Source organism: Lontra canadensis, unplaced genomic scaffold, assembly GCF_010015895.1.
Source record: "Lontra canadensis isolate GAN:19392208 unplaced genomic scaffold, GSC_riverotter_1.0 scaffold56, whole genome shotgun sequence".
Classification (NCBI taxonomy): Eukaryota; Metazoa; Chordata; class Mammalia; order Carnivora; family Mustelidae; genus Lontra; species Lontra canadensis.
Genome location: NW_022631050.1, coordinates 1,792,518 through 1,811,289, shown reverse-complemented (window position 1 = coordinate 1,811,289; position 18,772 = coordinate 1,792,518). Strand labels below are relative to the sequence as shown.

The 18,772-nt window shown below is 33.5% G+C and overlaps 1 protein-coding gene across 1 annotated transcript in view; it reads right to left on the bottom strand.

Moving 5' to 3' along the window:
* Nucleotides 1-2,597: 2,597 nt before the first annotated feature.
* Nucleotides 2,598-18,772, bottom strand: part of PIK3CA (phosphatidylinositol-4,5-bisphosphate 3-kinase catalytic subunit alpha) — an 82,023-nt gene continuing 65,848 nt past the window's right edge. The window contains exons 11-21 of the mRNA XM_032875389.1: nt 17,847-17,928; nt 17,376-17,540; nt 17,049-17,152; nt 15,431-15,602; nt 12,824-12,930; nt 12,190-12,311; nt 11,302-11,380; nt 7,353-7,523; nt 6,686-6,803; nt 6,426-6,577; nt 2,598-5,617 (exon numbers count right to left, since the gene is read on the bottom strand). Coding sequence (XP_032731280.1) covers nt 5,347-5,617; nt 6,426-6,577; nt 6,686-6,803; nt 7,353-7,523; nt 11,302-11,380; nt 12,190-12,311; nt 12,824-12,930; nt 15,431-15,602; nt 17,049-17,152; nt 17,376-17,540; nt 17,847-17,928 — 1,543 coding nt within the window. The 3' untranslated portion in view covers nt 2,598-5,346. The remainder of the gene's footprint in view (nt 5,618-6,425; nt 6,578-6,685; nt 6,804-7,352; nt 7,524-11,301; nt 11,381-12,189; nt 12,312-12,823; nt 12,931-15,430; nt 15,603-17,048; nt 17,153-17,375; nt 17,541-17,846; nt 17,929-18,772) is intronic.

Below are 18,772 nucleotides of genomic sequence, written 5' to 3'. Positions count from 1 at the left end.
GAAACTTAGGTTCCATAGCCAAAAACATTTCTAGAAACCACATGAAGTTCAAGCTGTCCAACCACTCTTTGGAACAAAAATTAAAACTGATAAGGGGCTTTTTCTTATGAAATTGGTAGATCATGATGACTACATTTGGAAATTCATACTAGAATGAAGAAGTTTAGTCTTATTAAAGATACTTCGAGAAAATATAAAACAATGAAACTTTTCTGCTTCCTTGTTTACCTAAAAGGAGGAACAAAAATAAGAATCACCTAAAAATATACATGGCTCTTAGCATAACCACAAAATTATTGTAGTGACAGATTAAACAAGGTTTCAGATAGATTTATAGACTTAATTGGCTTACAAAATGCATTAAAAAAACCTTTCCATACTTACCAACATGAAGAATGGTGTCTACTGTTGGGTCTACTGTTGGTAGTAAAAATCAGTTACCTAAACTACCTAAACGTACAATAGACTGATTCCCACCCCTCCAACCCCCCCAACCCGCCCACTAAAACTCATTATGTAGTTGTGTAAAAATTAAGTCAGAAAATTTCCTTATGGCTCATAACTGTCATTTTATGCTAACTAGCATGACTGTAGTATTAACATGTCTAAAACTAAGGAAAAGGAATGGCGCTTCATGAATAAAAAGGAAGTGTGAAACTTTTATCAGTGGAATACTTGGACAAAATAAGCTTATTTAGAAACTAACATCCCAACCTGGGAAACTTCTAATAGATTCTAAACACTTCTAAACTTTAGAACCTGATGTTTACACCTTTTATAAAAGATGCCTCTTGACTAGGGCTAGCAAGCAGTGTGTACACAAGTAGAAATGTGTGCAAATATACACACACCAATTTCACTAATAAGAAAAGAGAACATAACTAATTTTGAATGCCAAATTCAAGAATCCAGTACCATAAGCCTCCTGGAGCTACAGTCTTTTCCATGGCTGGAGTAATGATCACATTTTAACCAAAAATTTTTCTCAAGTCTCCAATGCCATTAAAAATATGGCATGCCAACTCTTGACTTTTATAAATCTAAACTACAGTGCTCTGGAAATTTCTGTAACATCAGAGCCTTAAGTATTGAATTGTGACTCATTTATTATTATTTTTTTCTTATTAACCCTCTGAGGTAGTTACCAAACCAATTTCTTCAGGACCATAGTTATCTTGAGCTAAACCCCACGATCTTTTCAGAAAGTGAAAGTTAACTTTTGAAAGAAAAGAAAAAAAGGCTTCTCAGGCCACGGCACATAAGATACACTTATAATTTTAATGTAATAATTAAAAAATAAAAATGGTTTGGGTTTATATTTTAAAAAACAGCCCAGCTGTATTACTCTGTCACCAAGAATTGTTATTTGAAGATCCCGTCAGTGCTGAGTTTTATAGGTCAGCCTTGATGAAGAGTTAGTTCCCTCATGGTATGCAAATATACTCTCAACTTTCTGCCTTCTCTTAGAAGGCTCCATCTAAGGCTTCCCTTAGAAGTGCCTCTTCTGAGCAGGATGGATATGAAGAATGTGATTCATTCAAATAACTCCTCCCTGTTCTACCCTCTCCTTCAACATTCCCCTCTTCTCAGAAACATCTGAAGTATTAAAGTTGTTTTTAAATAGCAGAAGCACCAAAATCCATTAACACCACATATAGTCTTTAAACTGAAATATTTTAGTGATGTCTTGGACATCAAATTGATTTTTTAAGGTGGATTCCGAGTGTGTGGGTCCAGCCCAGGTCTGCAGTTTGTGCAGACATAGAAACAAAAGAAAGTTAAAACATTCAGAAAAAGTCAACCGCTCGCTTTTAAAATAATGCTGGAAATCAAAATTTTTCAAAGAATTGGCAAGCATGGGCTATTGCTCAGAATATGAATTAGATGGATTTACAAAATCATTAAGAAACAAATCCAAGTTTATGTGCTGTGAAATTTCCATGGTTCTTTTAAAATAGATAGGCTAATCATAATTTTTTTATAATGCTAAATCACTCAATTTTTGATGGAAAAAGAATACAGATGGACTGTGTTTTACCTATATGAAAATCACCAATCCATTGAAAATAAAATCCAAGAGGGTATATACATTCTAATCAAGTCATTGATTATTTTCCTGATTAATAAGAACTACACTTTACACAAAATACTTTGTCAGCAGCTGTTTTCATCAAAAAAACCAATATTCATAGTTTCACAGTTGAAAAAATTACACATTAAAATATTTTACAATTCATTGTATATTCACCAGGTTCCCATTTCCTAATATAAAGCAGATTAGAAGGGAAAACCTCAAAGTTGATTACTTTGACAGTGAGTTTTACAGAGGACACTAAGAACCACAAAAAGCTTAGGTTCTATCATAAAATAGTGACCAAATTCCATTCTTTAAAAAATCCAATTAAAAACATCTTTTTTAAAAACCAAATTCTACAATATGATTAACAGATTTCAAATTAACAGCAGTCTAAAAATCTTCAAAATAAATGATTTTGTATACTGAGAATATGATAAAAAGTTAAAACATGATTTTCAGATTATACCTTACTAGAATATGTTTAAAATTAGGTTTTATTTTCTTTAAATCTGCTCCCCCCCCCCCCAAAAATAGTCATTGAAGGAATTGTTTCTCAAGTGACCAAATGAAACTGTAAAGTCAATAGTTAGATATACCGCATTCAATGACAAGGATGGCTGGCCACAGGAATTGACCAATCCATGGGAAGTGATCGGACACTGAAGTACCTGGAAATGGCTTACCACTGACTTGACAGCCTAGTCACCCCATGTAGCATTCAATTCAATTTTTGGTTTTTTGCCTTCTGAGCTCTACCTGACCCTTTTTTCTTATTTTTAATGTTGTTTGCTTTAACTCTGCTTGGACTCATTAAAAATTTGCTTTGCTTTTAGCTAGATCGCTTAACCTACATTCTTTGTAAAATTTGTCTACACTTCTTGAAACAGAATTAACTTGGTTGCAGTAACTGAAAATAAATGTAAATGATGAAATAAGCTCTGTGGCTGTGTTTTAATGGAGAGGTCCCAGGGGAAGGGGAGTAGCTGGACTGATGTGAGACATGCAAAAATTATGTAAATTTTGTGCAAGGAAGCTCAAAGCTTTTTGGCACTCAGGTAAAACGCTGTTCTGTTAAATCTTCAGTTTCCACCATCAGAGTTTCAGATTTGTACCATTTCATTGAATTTTCCTGTAATTAATCCCTGATACAGAAAAGACGGGGAAGTTAGTATGTATTAACTGAATATATATAAAAGGCACAAAATGTTAAAGAAGTTTTAATAAGTTATGAAATCTACATCTGCAAAAGAATCTATTTGGCTTCCTGCTTAAAATGGGAGTTTAAATTCTTCTTAACTATTCCAAGACAGTTTACAGAAATAAGTTCCCCTAAATCTTCAAATTTATTTTTCTTGTTGGCAATATTATATACATGCTTTAGTGAAGTACCTAAGTCTCCAATAATTAGGCCCTTTAAGGGCTCTAAAATAGCCAAATATTAAGAGTATTTGAATTAGAGTCCCTTGTTTACTATTCAAGACTTCTATTCTAGGTAACTGATTTCATAAATGAGTATCATTTAAGTGATGTTGTTTTAATAGAGTATATAATGCACACTTTTTATAAAGTTGTATTCCAATAATATGCCTAATCTAGAAAACTGTCAGTAAATTATTGCACTTTTTCTGGTGTGGCACCTGGACATTTGCTAAAGCTATTTCCTAGGGCATTAATCATTCATTTCAAATACTGAGTAAAATATCAGATTCTAGAGTGATGACTAGCATTAGCCCCTACACCTTGGGTTAATGTTTCCCCAAGTGTTTAAGAATGTATCCTGCACTCAAATGCAATTTATAAAGTTGGACAGTGAGCCCTAATTGCGTGGAGATGGGACATGATCTTAAAATGGTTTAAGGTCCTACTTTTATTATCCAGATATTGCATAAATAGTCTAAAAAGGTAAAAAGTTCATGGTTTCTATTCCCCCATATTATAAAGTATTATTCATGAGTATACCTCAGTAGAGAGGTTGAAGCAATCAAGAAGATACTGTATATTGTGTTAATTTTGGTAACTAGTTTCATGACTGAGGCATTATCAACTATAAAGGAAGATGGAGAATGGGGGAGTCATATGAAAACAGAAAGAAAACAAAAGAAGATGAACTTTAATCTGTTTTCCTTATGTAGTTATACACTAGTCATTGGTATAAATGGGATAGTGCCTGAGCCTCACCCACAGACCAAGAGGAAAGCTGACCATGTTGCTATGAACAATAAAAAATTTGGGGTGCAAAACAATGCATGAGTATGGGACAGATCATGTAAATAAAGAATATATATTAATGATAGTTTCTATAATATAAATAGCCTTTAATAAAAAAAATAATCTTTTTAATAACATTAATACTCACTTCTATTTTCTGGAAACATGCATGAAAAATGTATTCAATTCAATTGCAAAAGGAAAAAAAAAATCAACCTACGGTGAATACTGTACAATTCTGAAGCAAGAACTAGTCCTGCTCATTCTTTCTCTCTGATGATTATTGTACTTTGTGGGAGCCCAGAATTTCCCTGGGAGATAAGAATCAGATTCTTGTAAATACTGTCCAGAAAAAAACCCAAAAACACCACCTTATAACAGGTCTCACTTGTGACTGCTTCCAAAACTTTGCAGATAAAGACCCCAAATCATCAAAAGGTTTGATTTATTAAAAAGGAAAAGTCTCTGATGAAATCTCAAGAGCCCCTTCCACCCCAAGCATTTTTCTCTTCATTAAACAAGGAGTCAAAAAACCCACCTCAAACTATAAATTGAACAGCAATGGAAAAATAAGAAATCTTCATTATTTTCTAATCTCAATGTAATTTAACACCAAGCTTCAGTTTCCTTGGACCTAATGCAATAATAGACTGTGTTGTGTCCACAATTTCAAAACATAGAACATTTGCAAGACAAAAAAAGAACATCATTCTTTTACCTTCTCCATCATTTCTATATATTTTGGGGTTTTTTTGTTTTGTTTTCTTTTTTAAAAAAAGATACAAACAATCTTCAAAGTTTACCTTTTTGGACTTAAGGCATAACATGAAATTGCGCATTATTCTAAAGCTTAATTTTGAAATGAACTAGTTTAGTGCTCTCAAACCCTGTTTGCGTTTACATTATTTAAATTATATAGTATTTTATTTCTGTTCTTGTGTAAATTCTAATGCTGTTCATGGATTGTGCAATTCCTATGCAATCGGTCTTTGCCTGTTGACAGTTATTAACAGTGCAGGATAGTATCCAGATAATGAGCTTTCGGTTTCTCAGTTATCATTTCAGTTCAAAGCATGCTGCTTAATTGTGTGGAAGATCCAATCCATTTTTGTTGTCCAGCCACCATGATGTGCGTCATTCATTTGTTTCATGAAATATTCCAAAGCCTCTTGTTCGGTTTTATCTAAAGCTAGGGTCTTTCGAATGTATGCAATATCATCAAAAGATTGTAGTTCTGGCATTCCAGAGCCAAGCATCATTGAGAAAAGATTTATGAAGAGATTGGCGTGCTGCCGGATAGCCAGATAAGCCTTGTAGCACATCTCCTGAAACCTACAAGTGATAAGCAGAGTGTAATCAATATGGAGCGAATGGGGTTAATACCTTCAGGTGTCTGCTCAAATGTCACATCATTAGAGAGGCCTTCTTGAGCAAATCTATAAAAAATAGCATTCCTCTCCCCACTCCCCTTACCAACACTTTCTGTTCTCTTCACCCCATGCTAGGATGTAACCTCCGTGAGTCCATGAGGATTCTGTTTACTGCTTATCACCAGCACCTTAGAATAGTACCTGGTACATCAGCAGTTTACTAAGGATTTATTAAATGTAAGAACTGGTCCATACCAAAGCCTTTAGGATTTAGCCTAGGACCAGGACAGAATTGCAGATAAAATGGAATTTTATACAAGGTTTTTGAAAGTACTTTCAGGTTTAAGATAGACTGATGATACACCAGAAGGCGATCAGAAAAATCATAAATAAATGCGGTAATTATAGTTTACTGATTTCATCAAATTGTAAGACTAAAAAATGTCTTAAGCACTAAGCATCATCAGTATAGAGAAGATACAGTCCAATTATTTAAGCAACAGTAAATAAAAACCTTTAATATATTAAAAAGTTTAAGAATCACTTTCTTAGGCCTTAATTAACTAAATAATTAATTTCAGGCCTTCACTAATTAATAAATTGGTTTTTCTTTCCATTTTTCTTCATAGCATTGTACAATAAATAAATACATTAAAATACTCAGGCCAGAATGTTAATAAAACATACTTTAAATTGCTTGAAAAATATCAATTATTTTTGAGAGAGCAGAAAGAATTCTGTACTTTGTATTTTTGATTTCTTGAACTTACCTCTCAAATTCTCTTGTCTTTGTGCATTCTTGGGCTCCTTTACTAATCACTATTAAGAAATCTTGTGTCAAAACAAATGGCACACGTTCCCGTTTATAACCAAATTTTTTCTTCTTGTGATCCAAAAAGTGTCCAAAATCTATATGAAACAGCTTTCAAAAATAAAGAATTATATTATAGCTTGACAAAATCAGAAATGCAATATCCTGAATTAATAAATTTAAGAATGCCAAAACATTTTAAAAAGAGAAAGCTATTACTTGTCCATCATCTTTAACCATGATGTTACTATTGTGACGATCTCCAATGCCCAGAATGAAGGTAGCAACACAATATCCAGCACATGAACGTGTGAACAGGTCAATGGCTGCATCATATCTACAGAGAAAAAATAAACCCCTGATGAGTAGTGTGTTAACAGAGTAATCCGGTCCAAATTGGAAAAAGATGGTCAAAGTCTGTACTGAAGAGTGAAAACAATCCCTGACGTTAAGAGGAGGAAGTAATTATGTCCAAAGATTTGAGGTAGAAAGGACATTTCTTCCTCTGACTAAAGCGTAAGTCTTATGGTGAAAAAAATAGTGAAGGTGTCATGAAAAAAAAAATTCTTCTAATCATTTTAACAATGAACTAAAAGTAAATTTTGAGATGTTCAACGTTGACCTTGAAAAAAAAAGAATAAGCAAGAAAACACATTAGATACCTAAAATTGGATGTATAAAGTTGGGTATATAGGGATTCACCAAAATTGAAGTAATTCTGATCATTCAAAGACAAAATCTCATCAAATATTTCAAAAGGTGAGCATATTTTTTTCCCAAAATAAGTACATGTTTTCTCTGGTCTCAGAGAAATGTACACAACCATTAAAAGACTCGTCTAACAAAACCTTAAATTGACATAGGAAGAAAAGAACAACAGACTCACATTTCTCCTTTGTTCTTGTCTTTGAGCCACTGGTGGAGTGTGTGGCTGTTAAACTGCAGAGCGCCTTTCAGGCCACCTTTGCACTGAATCTGCATAATCGTGTGAGAATTTCGCACCACCTCAATAAGTCCCACACAGTCACCAATTGACAGACAACCATAAGGTAACATTCTGAAAAGGATCAAGACATTTGCAATTAAGTGATGGAATATTAAAACAGCAAATATTTTAATAGGCTAATGCAGGAATATCCTTTGTGCAAATTTGTCATGGTCTCATGACTTTTACTTATAAAGGTCTCATGACCTTTACTCCTTTAACTTTGGTTTTCTTTTAAAATTAGAAAAATCCTCAAAATTATCTGCCATCATTTGTTATAAGCTTCAATTGAGAGAGCACCTAATTGAATACGAAAAAAGCATTAAGATTATTGTGGCAATAAAAATTTTATAAACATTTATGACTTTAAAAATATGGGTGAATTTCAGCTTGTTTAGCTGAAATCTAAATAATACTTTGGGGGCAGTTCTCAAGTTTTTGGTCTCAGGACTCCTCTATACTCTTAAAAATTACTGAAGTCCCAAAGAGCTTTTATTTATGTGGGTCATATCTACTGATGTTAGCAATTAAAATAGAGGAAAAGATTAAAGTATTAATTCATTTAAAAATAACAAAGTACTATGTGGTAACATAAATAACATCTTTTATGAAACAAAGAACCTTATGTTAAAAAAAAAATTCTTGGGGCCCCTGGGTGGCTCAGTTGGTTAAGCATCTGACTCCTGGTTTCAGGTCAGGTCATGATCTCGTGGTCATGGGGTTCCGTGCTCAGCACAGAGTCTGCTTCAGATTCTGTCTCATTCTCCCTCTTCTGCTATTGCACTCTCTCTCACTCTTAAATAAATAAATAAAATCTTTAAAAAATAAATTCTTAGTAAGAAGAATGACACTTTCCCATATTTTCAAATTTCTTTAATGTCTGGCTTCATGGTACTGAGCTGGATTCTCCTATATACTTCTGTATTCAATCTAAAGCAATATTTTAATTGAAGCATATGAAGAAAATCTGGCCTTGTATCATTAAGTAGGTAGAAAAAGGAGTACTGTAATAGCCTTTTCAGATAATTGTAGATATTTTTCTTTGATATTATTCCAAAATTTGACAAAAGGTAGTTTCTCAAGTTGTAATATGGAATGTGAAATCATATCAATAAACTTGTCATACTGTTACATTAAAATCTATTAGTCTACCTTGCCTCTGAATGGAACTTTTACTCATCTATGACTTTATATATCCTGCATTGGTCATTTGGAAGATATTAGTTCACTGAGTTACAAAGATCTTTCAGATGGTGATACTTTTCATTATATCAACTAAAAAAAAAAATCACAATTGTTAATATTACCACTGATATCATCAGAAAAGTCTTTACTTTGAGAGCACTCTTATGGCTTATGGTAGTATATACAAGTTTTTCCAAATTCTCATTTTTGTTTGAAAGCTCAAATTTGATCTTTGACAACAAATCCTGTCAGTTGTTCACCTTGAAGAGATAGGCTCATATCATTCATTTTCAAGAAAATGTCTACCAAATACCCATGTCTCAAAAAACCAAAGCTTATCTATTATTATTATTATTATTATTATTTTTGGCTTCTATTATTTAAAAAAATATTTTATTTATTTATTTGAGAGCGAGAGAGAGAGCAAAGCAGGGGGAGGGGCAGAGACAGAGAGGGAGACGCAGACTCCCTGCTGAGCAGGGACCCCCCCCCCATTCTTTTTTTTTTTTTTTAAGATTTTATTTATTTATCTCTGAGAGAGAGAGAGAGAGAGAGAAAGAGAGAGAGAGAGAGGGAGAGAGAGAGAGATCACGAGCAGGGGGAAAGGGTAGAGGGAGAAGCAAGCTCCCCACTGAGCAGGGAGTCTGATGCAGAACTCGATCCCAGGACCCTGGGATCATGACCTGAGCTGAAGGCAGATGCCTAATTGATTGAGCCATTCAGGTGCCTTATTATTCTTTAAGTAAAAATAGTGTTCCATGAAAAAAGCAGTTAGTATGGCTTGAAACTCTAATAACCCACAAATACCTTTTCTTGATAAACCATATTTGGGTATGCAGCAGAAGTGCTATATGGGTAATTCCCACTCATCACAGTGCAGAAAAAAGGACATGTATTCAAGGGAGGTGTGAGCAGTTAAAGAGACAATGAGAAAAACATTCCAGTTAGCACATAAGTACTAAAGTCTAGTTTTTCTTGCTCTGTTGTTCTCATAAGCTACTGTCCTCGCTTTTCATCTTTCTTTTACTTCTTAAGTTCCTAAAAAAGCAACAGTCTACACTTATTTTCATTTTCTCAATTCCATGTAGCATAACTTCTATGCCTACCACTCTACTGACTTAATTCTTCTTAGAGTTAATCATGAGTCATCAAATCTAAAGGCTTTTTCGTAGTCCTTATGATCTTACATCCCTTGAAGCACCTGATACTGTCAATCTCTCCCCTCTTTTGGGTTCTGTGAATTACTTCCTCTGGCCTACCTATGCCTTTGATGATTTCTTTTATGGAATCTTTCCTTCTATCTGTCCTGGTAAATGTGGGAATTTCTTAAGGTTGTACTCCTGCTTATTCTCTCTTACTTTACCTTTTAATTTTATTCCTGCTGAACATGCTCACAGTTTAAGGAGTCAGACAGAGTCTTATAAGGCTTGTGACATAAAACCCAAAACAACAAGCAGAGAATCCAAGTTTTGGCAAGAATATATAAAAATGCTCTGACTTCTTGAAAATAATTTTATTTAAAATCAATCTTTAAATAAAAATTTTTACTTTAATTACTTAAAAAAATTTAGAAAATATTCTAAGACTTAAAAACTTTTTGAAGATCCAACTTACTTTCCAATGATCTAGCTTAACTCTAAATGGTTTTTAGCACACTCACTCATTTACAGTTAAATACCAGAGTTATATAGTTAAATCCTTGACTGTCTAGTTCTGCATTCTCTTTTGTTTTGTACTTTCCTGGGGCAGTGGTAGTAATGGCATGTGTATCTCTCAGACGCAGAAATTATACCAAAAGAGGAAGCTTGATTCATATAACACTCTTTTTGGAAAGCAGAAGGGATTAAGCACAGCATCAGGAGTTAAAAATTTGAAGTTGATGACCTAATTTTGTGCTTTAGCAAATTACTTGACATGTCCATTTTTCTTCTTTGCAACAAGATGATTCTTTCTACTATGTGTCACTGATGTATTTTTACATACTACGTATCAATCTTTAGGAGGCATACAAATAAACCCTAATCTGCTCTGCTGCTGCAGCTGGAGTTGACTCCTATGCCCACTTATGGACAAAAATTCTTTTGGAGAGAGTGGCCTTTGCTGGAATGACTCTAGATTTGCAAAGAGACGAGAAAGAGAAGGGAACACTGTGAGAAACAGAAACGAATTAGGACAAGATGAAGCACGACAGAAAACTCAGACATAATTGTAGAAGGTTGGGCAGAGACAATAGCAAAAGCTTTAAGACAAGTTCTTTTCATAAATTTTGCTGTCAAACTGATTTAAGATTAGAGGCTATATAAAGTTTTAAAATTAGAAAATTTACATCACAAAAGAAACTTTCTTTTAACCTCTTAACTTCTGACTGAAAACAGGGGGCTTTTGTGTCTCCTATGTTCTGTCTTAAAAAGTTCTAGACACATTCCAGACACAGTTGCAGTCTTTGCCAACTTAGAGATACCTCTTTTTGCCTTGCTGAATCTCTTTGCTATTCTGCGCCAAGGAAGAGGAAGACGAATGAACGTGTAATCAACTAGTATTAATTACTAATCCCTACATTTTTTCATAGATACATGCCCCTTTACGCTTTATAACTGATGTTTACTAATAGTTTACTTTTTCAGGATAACTTTCAACATATATGTTGCCTTTACTGGTTACTTACCGGAGATCAAGACCTTGATTTTGCCAGATATTTTCCATAATGCGAATTATTTGAAGTGTTAGCATATCTTGACGTAAATCTGCAATTCAAATAATATGTATCACTGTTTAATTCCATGAATGCAAACCTGGTGTCATGTCATCATGTTGCTTTCAAACAGAAAATAAATACAGCTATATTTACTTTTCAGATTAATCTATAAGGAAGCAATATTTTGATTCTTAACCCATTTCTAAAGTACCTGCATAAACCCATCTGTATAACAATGTATTTCACAAAAATTTTAAATAAAATATTTAAAGTACTTATTTTTTTGAATCCTTAAATTTGAACCTGTTTATAAATATTGGGGTTAACAGAATTCAGTGCTGAAATGTTGTTTCCCAGGGGAAATTCATCTATGATCCTCCCACTGCTTCCTGCCGCAACCTGTTTTCCAAGTATATTAGGACCTTCTTTTATATGATTTCTTAGCAGACTACACCTTTCTTTTGTACCATATTGTAATTTTATTTTTGTAATTATTTTTTTAAAGTCTCTCTTCTCCCTGCTAGACCATAAACTTTAAGAGGCAGGGACTCTGTTTTGTTTATTCTTACAATTTGACGGCCTAGTACATCAAATACTTACAGAAAGAATGGATACTCACACAGCTAAGTAAATAATAGAAACTTATTTCAGGCCTTTCAATTCTAACTTTAGTAATTCTTTACTTTTAACAATTATAGATACATTTTCTAAAGGTTAAGACATTTGTTTAATATTATATATTTTACCACACACATATTCCTTAAATGGCTTTCAATAGTCTTCATGCTTCATAAATATCCTGTTTATAAAAAGATAGCTAAATTCATGCATCATAAGCTCATTAATACTCTTCCTTACCATCCCCATTTTTAAAGATGATCTCATTGTTCTGAAAGAGTAACTCTGACATGATGTCTGGGTTCTCCCAATTCAACCACAGTGGCCTTTTTGCAGAGGACATAATTCGACACTCTTCAAGCCTTTAAAATAGTTAAAAACGTCACTAGGCACCTTATTTTTAAAATTCTTCTACCCTCAAATTTATTTTAAAATACACAGGCAATATAGTTTTTTGAAGTGTTATAAAAATTTAAAACCTTCTCCATTTAATTTATGAATTCATTTATTCAAGGGAGTATAAAGAAAAAAATTATGCTTAAAACTTTCTTACATAATAGCATATGAATTTTCAACAAATATAGGGATATGCCATTCATTTTACAGATATTACATTTCATTTTTGAAATGAAACCAGAAATTCTGGCCAGAAAAAGTTTTAAACTCTATTATTAAAGTAATAAAAACACATTCTGAATAAATGCAGTTCTGAACTTAAGAAAACTGAACAAACTATTCTACTAGGTAGGATAACGGGAGAGGGAAGCATATGTAACTGAACATTCTAATTATAATTTTTAACTTTTCTTAAGATTTTTTCCAGGAAGGTTACTTGTTTCAATATATCAATAAACCTTCCAATAAGGTACATTACCTGAGATTTCCTAGTTGATGAGCAGGATTAAGAGGAGATAGAAAACCTTGGAGAGCATCCATGAAATCTGGTCGCCGCATCTGCTCAACTAAAAACTTCATCTGTACCTGATAAATGAGCATAATCATGTTTAGAAACTGATTTCATGAAAGGTAAAACTAACCACTAATCTCTTTTATATGTTGTAACCACAGTATTGTATAGTCTATGAATCCATATCATGTTTCTGATTAGAAAGGTTTCTATCACACAGAGCAACACACTTCAGGCAGAGGCAGGAGGGGCAGCACTGTGTACTCTCCTGTAAGAACACTGCATGCTGACACAGGCAATGTTTTGGCTCTAGAGCAGGGCTTGGTCAACTATGGCAGTTTTTGTAAATCAAACTGCACTGGATATAGCCATGCCCTTTCCTTTAGATACTGGCTGCTTTCACAGCAGAGGAGCAGAGTTGAATAGTTACAACAGAGACTGCATGGTCTGTGAAGTCTAAAATATTTACTATTTGGCCTTTCACAAAAGTTTGTTGACCTATGGAGGAAAAACTATGAAGATATCAGGTTAGTTTAGTAACTTTACTTTTAAGCTTTGCAGAAAAAAAACCGTATTCATTTTCTCTCTGTTTAGTAAAAAGAGTCTAGTGAGGTTAAAGGAAATTGTTTGGAAAAGGGCTTATAAAAACATTTGTTAGGCTGAGTCGCACACTGTACTCAGGTTCCAGTATGTATGCAGAAACTATCTTTTAAATCACCTGAAACCAGAGCCCAGACTGCTGAGCTATATCATGCAATGACTGCCATTTTATTTTAGGAAATCGTTACTTATCAAAAATATAAAAGGTAAGTAGGGGACAAAAAGAGGTTAGAAGCTAGGAATTCATAATAAATTAATTTTCATAATGTAACTTTAGTAATAAAGTTTTGTTTGTTTTTGTTTTTTTTTTGTTTTCACTATGGAGAAGGAAGTAGCTGGAAAATACAGTCATCACTGACTACGGCAGCTCTGGCACATGTAAAGGCATTTCTTTTTCTAGCACTATCAACCCTAATGTTAGCACACTGCTTCCAATGCTTTATCATTGTACTAAAGCAGGAAACCACTCAAAGAAACTGCTTTTGTTCCTATGGCATTTTCACTCCCCTATCACAATCCCATTTAAGCCAATAGTAAAGTGAGTAATGACTTTCACCTTCCTATTTAACTCACTGTATCAAGGCCAACCCGTGATATGAAAATTCCAGCTAAAAGAAATGACTATATTTGCAAATTTAACTAATATCTAGTTTCTTTTTTCTTACCTGTTACAATATAAATATTATAACTTTTATTCTTTCAAAGCAGGCTAGTCCCCTCTAGCTCATGATTCCAGCATCAGAAACAGTACAATTATTTAAAAAAAAAATCTTTTTTTTTTTTTAGAGAGCAAGTGCGACAAGGAGTGGGGGCAGAGAGAGAGTCTTTTTTTTTTTTTTTTTTTTTAAAGATTTTATAATCACAAGTAGGCAGAAAGGCAGGCAGAGAAAGTGAGGGGGGAAGCAGGATCCCTGCTGAGCAGAGAGCCTGATGTGGGGCTTGATCCCAGAACCCTGGAATCATGACCTTAGCCGAAGGCAGAGGCTTAACCCACTGAGCCACCCAGGCGCCCCCAGAAAGAGAATCTTAAGCAGGCTCCATGCCCAGAATGAAGCCGGATGCTGGGCTTGATCTCATGACCCTGAGGTCGTGACCTGAGCCCAAATCAAGAGTTAGATGCTTAACTAAGCCACGCAGGTGCCTCCCACCATTATTTTCTAATATCATTTATTTCACCTTCAATAAAATCGGCTTAGTCACTCACTCAACGACATTTAGATTAATACAGTAACTTTCTTAAAAATTTTTTTTTCATGCAGTATCAATGAAGAACTTGGAAAAATTCATTTGGTATTGCTAATTTACATTCTTTGTGCTTGGGGACTAATATACTGGGATTTTTTTTTTTCCCCCATTTCATTAGAGGTGAGGAATGATCTTACTTTTTACTACAGGATGTGGGTAGACTGAAAAAATGATAGGAGGAAAAGGTCATGAAAAATCCTTACATTTCATATTCTTCAGTTACACTAGGCTAGATTACAGATCACCAGCGTGTGTGATAATGTTCAAAAAATGACTAAGAGTCCACCTTAAACTTAACAATGTACAAATTAATTTCTTTACACTTATTTTCAGGGTCATTACTAAAAGATAAAAATGACACAAAATAAGGAATAATAATTTTAAAAGTTAGGGCTGTGTGAAAGAGAAGGAAGAAGGGGAAGAAGAAAGGACTAACATTTACTGGGCACCGCCTGCTTTCTGGGCACTGTGATATGTGCTTCAGTGCATCTCATGTAATTTAATTCTCACTACACTATGCAGAAAGTATCATTGCCATTTATAAATGAGAAAAGATCTCAAAGTCTAAATAATGTGTCTAACATTACATAGCTGAGAGGCAATGAAACTTGGATCCAAATCTTGATATGCTTGATTCTAACACCTACAATCTGCCTCTACACCGGGCTCTCAAATTACCCTGCCCCACTGCAATGCAGAGTCTCAAAAACAGACTAAAGATTCACGTACCTTTTGTGTTTCATCCTTCTTCTCTTGTTTGAGGATATCAGTTAAGTTAATGAGCTTTTCCATAGCCTCAACTTGCCTATTTAGGTGCTTCAAATACATCCCACATGCACGACAATAGGACTCCAAAAGAAGACCAAACCTCTGACTAACCGTTTTATTGTGCATCTCAGATCTAAAAGAGCACAGAATTAAAACAAAACAAAAGAAAAAAAAGACTGAAATACACACATGTATGCACACACACACTGCGTTATATATATGGTCCTAAATAAGTACATATGTATATAGTTTTTTTAAAGAAAATATGAAAACCATTTTTGAAATCCAACAAATGTTATCATCATACTAACAATAAACTTATGTAAAATCTATCATTTGGAAGCAAAATAATCAAGAATTTAAGATAGTTCCTGGCAATATAAATTTAATAAACTAGACTTTAGGCCTACTTCAACTACTTTTCATTTACTAATCTTAGCATGAGATGTATTAACCATAGAGAACGAACTGATGGTTACTGAAGGGGAGGTGGCTGGGGGCTGGGTGAAATAGGTGGCAGGGATTAAGGCATGCACTTGCTTTAATGATGAGAACCAGGTGTTGTATGGGAAGCGTTTAATCATTATACTGTATATATTATAATACTAATATGTAATACTAATATTATATTGCATGTTAACTAACTGGAATTTAAAAACAACTCGAAAGATATACAAACATGAAACAAGTAAATTCAGGAAAAAAGTAATAAAATGAATAGGGAGGGAGTGAAGAGCAAGTGAATACTATTTGACTCTTGTGGCATACATATCCTCTTTCTACACAGTCTTTGAACTTAATTATTTTAAACTTAGCTTCAGGATTCCATTTTGATTTATTTTAACATTTAAAAAAATCAAGTTAATTGTTAAAAAAATCAAGTTAATTATAAATCTAAATTTAGGAGAAGTGTATGGCTTATGATCTTACTTGGGAGTATTAGATCATATTCTACAAAATGCTTTTAATTCTTTTATTTATTTATTTATTTGAGAGAGAGAGAGAGAGAGACTGAAAGAGAAAGCATGATAGGGGAGAAGGTCAGAGGGAGAAGCAGACTCCCTGCTGAGCTGGGAGCCCACTGTGGGACCTGGAGATCATGACCTGAGCCAAAGACAGTCGCTTAACCAACTGAGCCACCCAGGCACCCAAATACTTTTAATTCTTAATTAGCTTTTTTTCTGGTAAGAAACTTGGGATTTCTGTCATTATTGTTCTGAATTCCAAGGCAGGATTTCTTTTTCTTTTATTTTGGATATTTTAATCCACACATACAGTGAAAATCAACTGCAATATTAACCAATATTAACCTAGCAAATTTTACTTCGGTTAAAGTAAAATCAAAGCCTTTAAAAATATTTCAGGTCTCATTTCTATATAAAATTCAGTTTTGAATTTTCCTGCTTATTTAATACTAAAGAGAAAAACTTGAAGGGAAGCTTACGACTGGTACAATATACTTTCATTATGGAAAACTCTTTCAGACAAAAACAACAGTATCTAAGTAATATTTATAGATCTATTAAGAAAGCAAGTAACATATATCTAAAGAATTTAATGGGAAAATAATGTGACTTACTTTAAATGCCAAAAGAAAAAGTGCCCAATCCTTTGATTAGTCAATGCTTTCTTGAGTAAAAATCTCACAAGCAGGTTATCCAAATACTGTTCATATTTTAGGACCTATGTAATTAAACACAAGCATAAAAACAACATTGCATCAATCAGGGTCAGTTTCTGCATGGCTGGATTTAAAGAAAATTTTTTAGAAATTAAGTAGGTACTATTGGTAATAAAACCTATTTTTAAAAAAAGCATAAAACTAGTATAGATAAAGATCCATAGTCTGGATAAAGGTGCATGGATTTAGAATAAAACATTATTTTTCTATTTTACATTATTTTACCTGTACTAGCTGAATTAGGTACTGAGAAAGCTTGTCATCTGTTAAGTATTTTTCTAAGCACCGAACAGCAAAACCTCGAACCATAGGATCTGGGTAATTACAGTCCAGAAGCTCCATAGCCTGTTCAGGTTTGATTGGAGGCCAATCTTTTACTAAGCAGTACATCTGTTATGGCAAAAACAATAAATCACATTTAAAAAGGAAAGACAATTGTGAGTGAACCCTCTAAGACAATGTCTTAATTTCTTCTCTTAAAATTAGTCAAGAACTCTCCTTATGAATTTGGTGTTTAAAATGTAAAATTCTAACTAATTTTATTAGTGGTGTGAATGGTATTTTTTCCCACTATATTATTATATTAATATAAAACAGTCTATTTCACCTCTTATGCAGACTTTCTGAGAGAAAACAATTTGAGTGACACATGAATTTTATACAATAGTTATTCTGTAATCTCAAACATGCATTTACCTGAGCTACTTCATCTCTAGAATTCCATTTAACAGACAGAAGCAGTTTGGGTAGAATTTCAGGGATAGTTACACAATAGTGTCTGTGTGGAAAAGACAAAACAAAACAAAAAACATTCTTGCATGTTAATCAAAAGGCCTAGATATCTAAATTTTAAACTATGTAATCTTTCCAAACACACTGAAAACTTACCATTACTAGCCTACTTTAAAATCAAAAGAAATCAGCATTTAACACTATAATTGCATATTTATGCACACATAATACTTAAGACAGTTACAATGTCATGAAAGACAAAAGAATAATCCAAATGGAAGACAGATGCTTTGGAAAAAAGTATGAATTTATTTCACAACACTACATAGCTCCTTTTTTACCCACTCACCCAACAGAAACCATGAGGAGAGTTGCCACTTCTACTGTAGTCACTGGACAAAACTTATGTTTCAATGGACTTTCTGCAGAAAGGCACTGCAACTGCTTTATTTAAATAAACCAGTGTATAACTCCTAAGTAGTGGGGTAATTTCTTCATAAGTAAAAATAAAGCACTGCACTATTACTTTGAGGAAGTATAAGGAAAAAAATGGAAAAAATGCCTAAAAATTGAAATATCTAGACCAACTACATCCCAACTAAATTGATCTAAAGCTATGGGTATTTTTTTTTTTATCTTGAATTTCATTTAAAAAAGCTCCCAAAACAAACCCTAAAAAAAGTCATACCAGGGATTTAGAATTTTAAAAAAGCCTTCAAGGCTTGAAGGTGGAAGGTTAGTACCAATGCAGCATGATTTTCTAGAAATACTGATCTTTATCCACAGTTTAAAAAAGAATATTATGACAAAAAAGTCATGTAAATTATGCTTTATATACTTTAACAGGTATTGAAGAACCCGCAAGATAAGCCAAAATCAGTTGTTTCAGG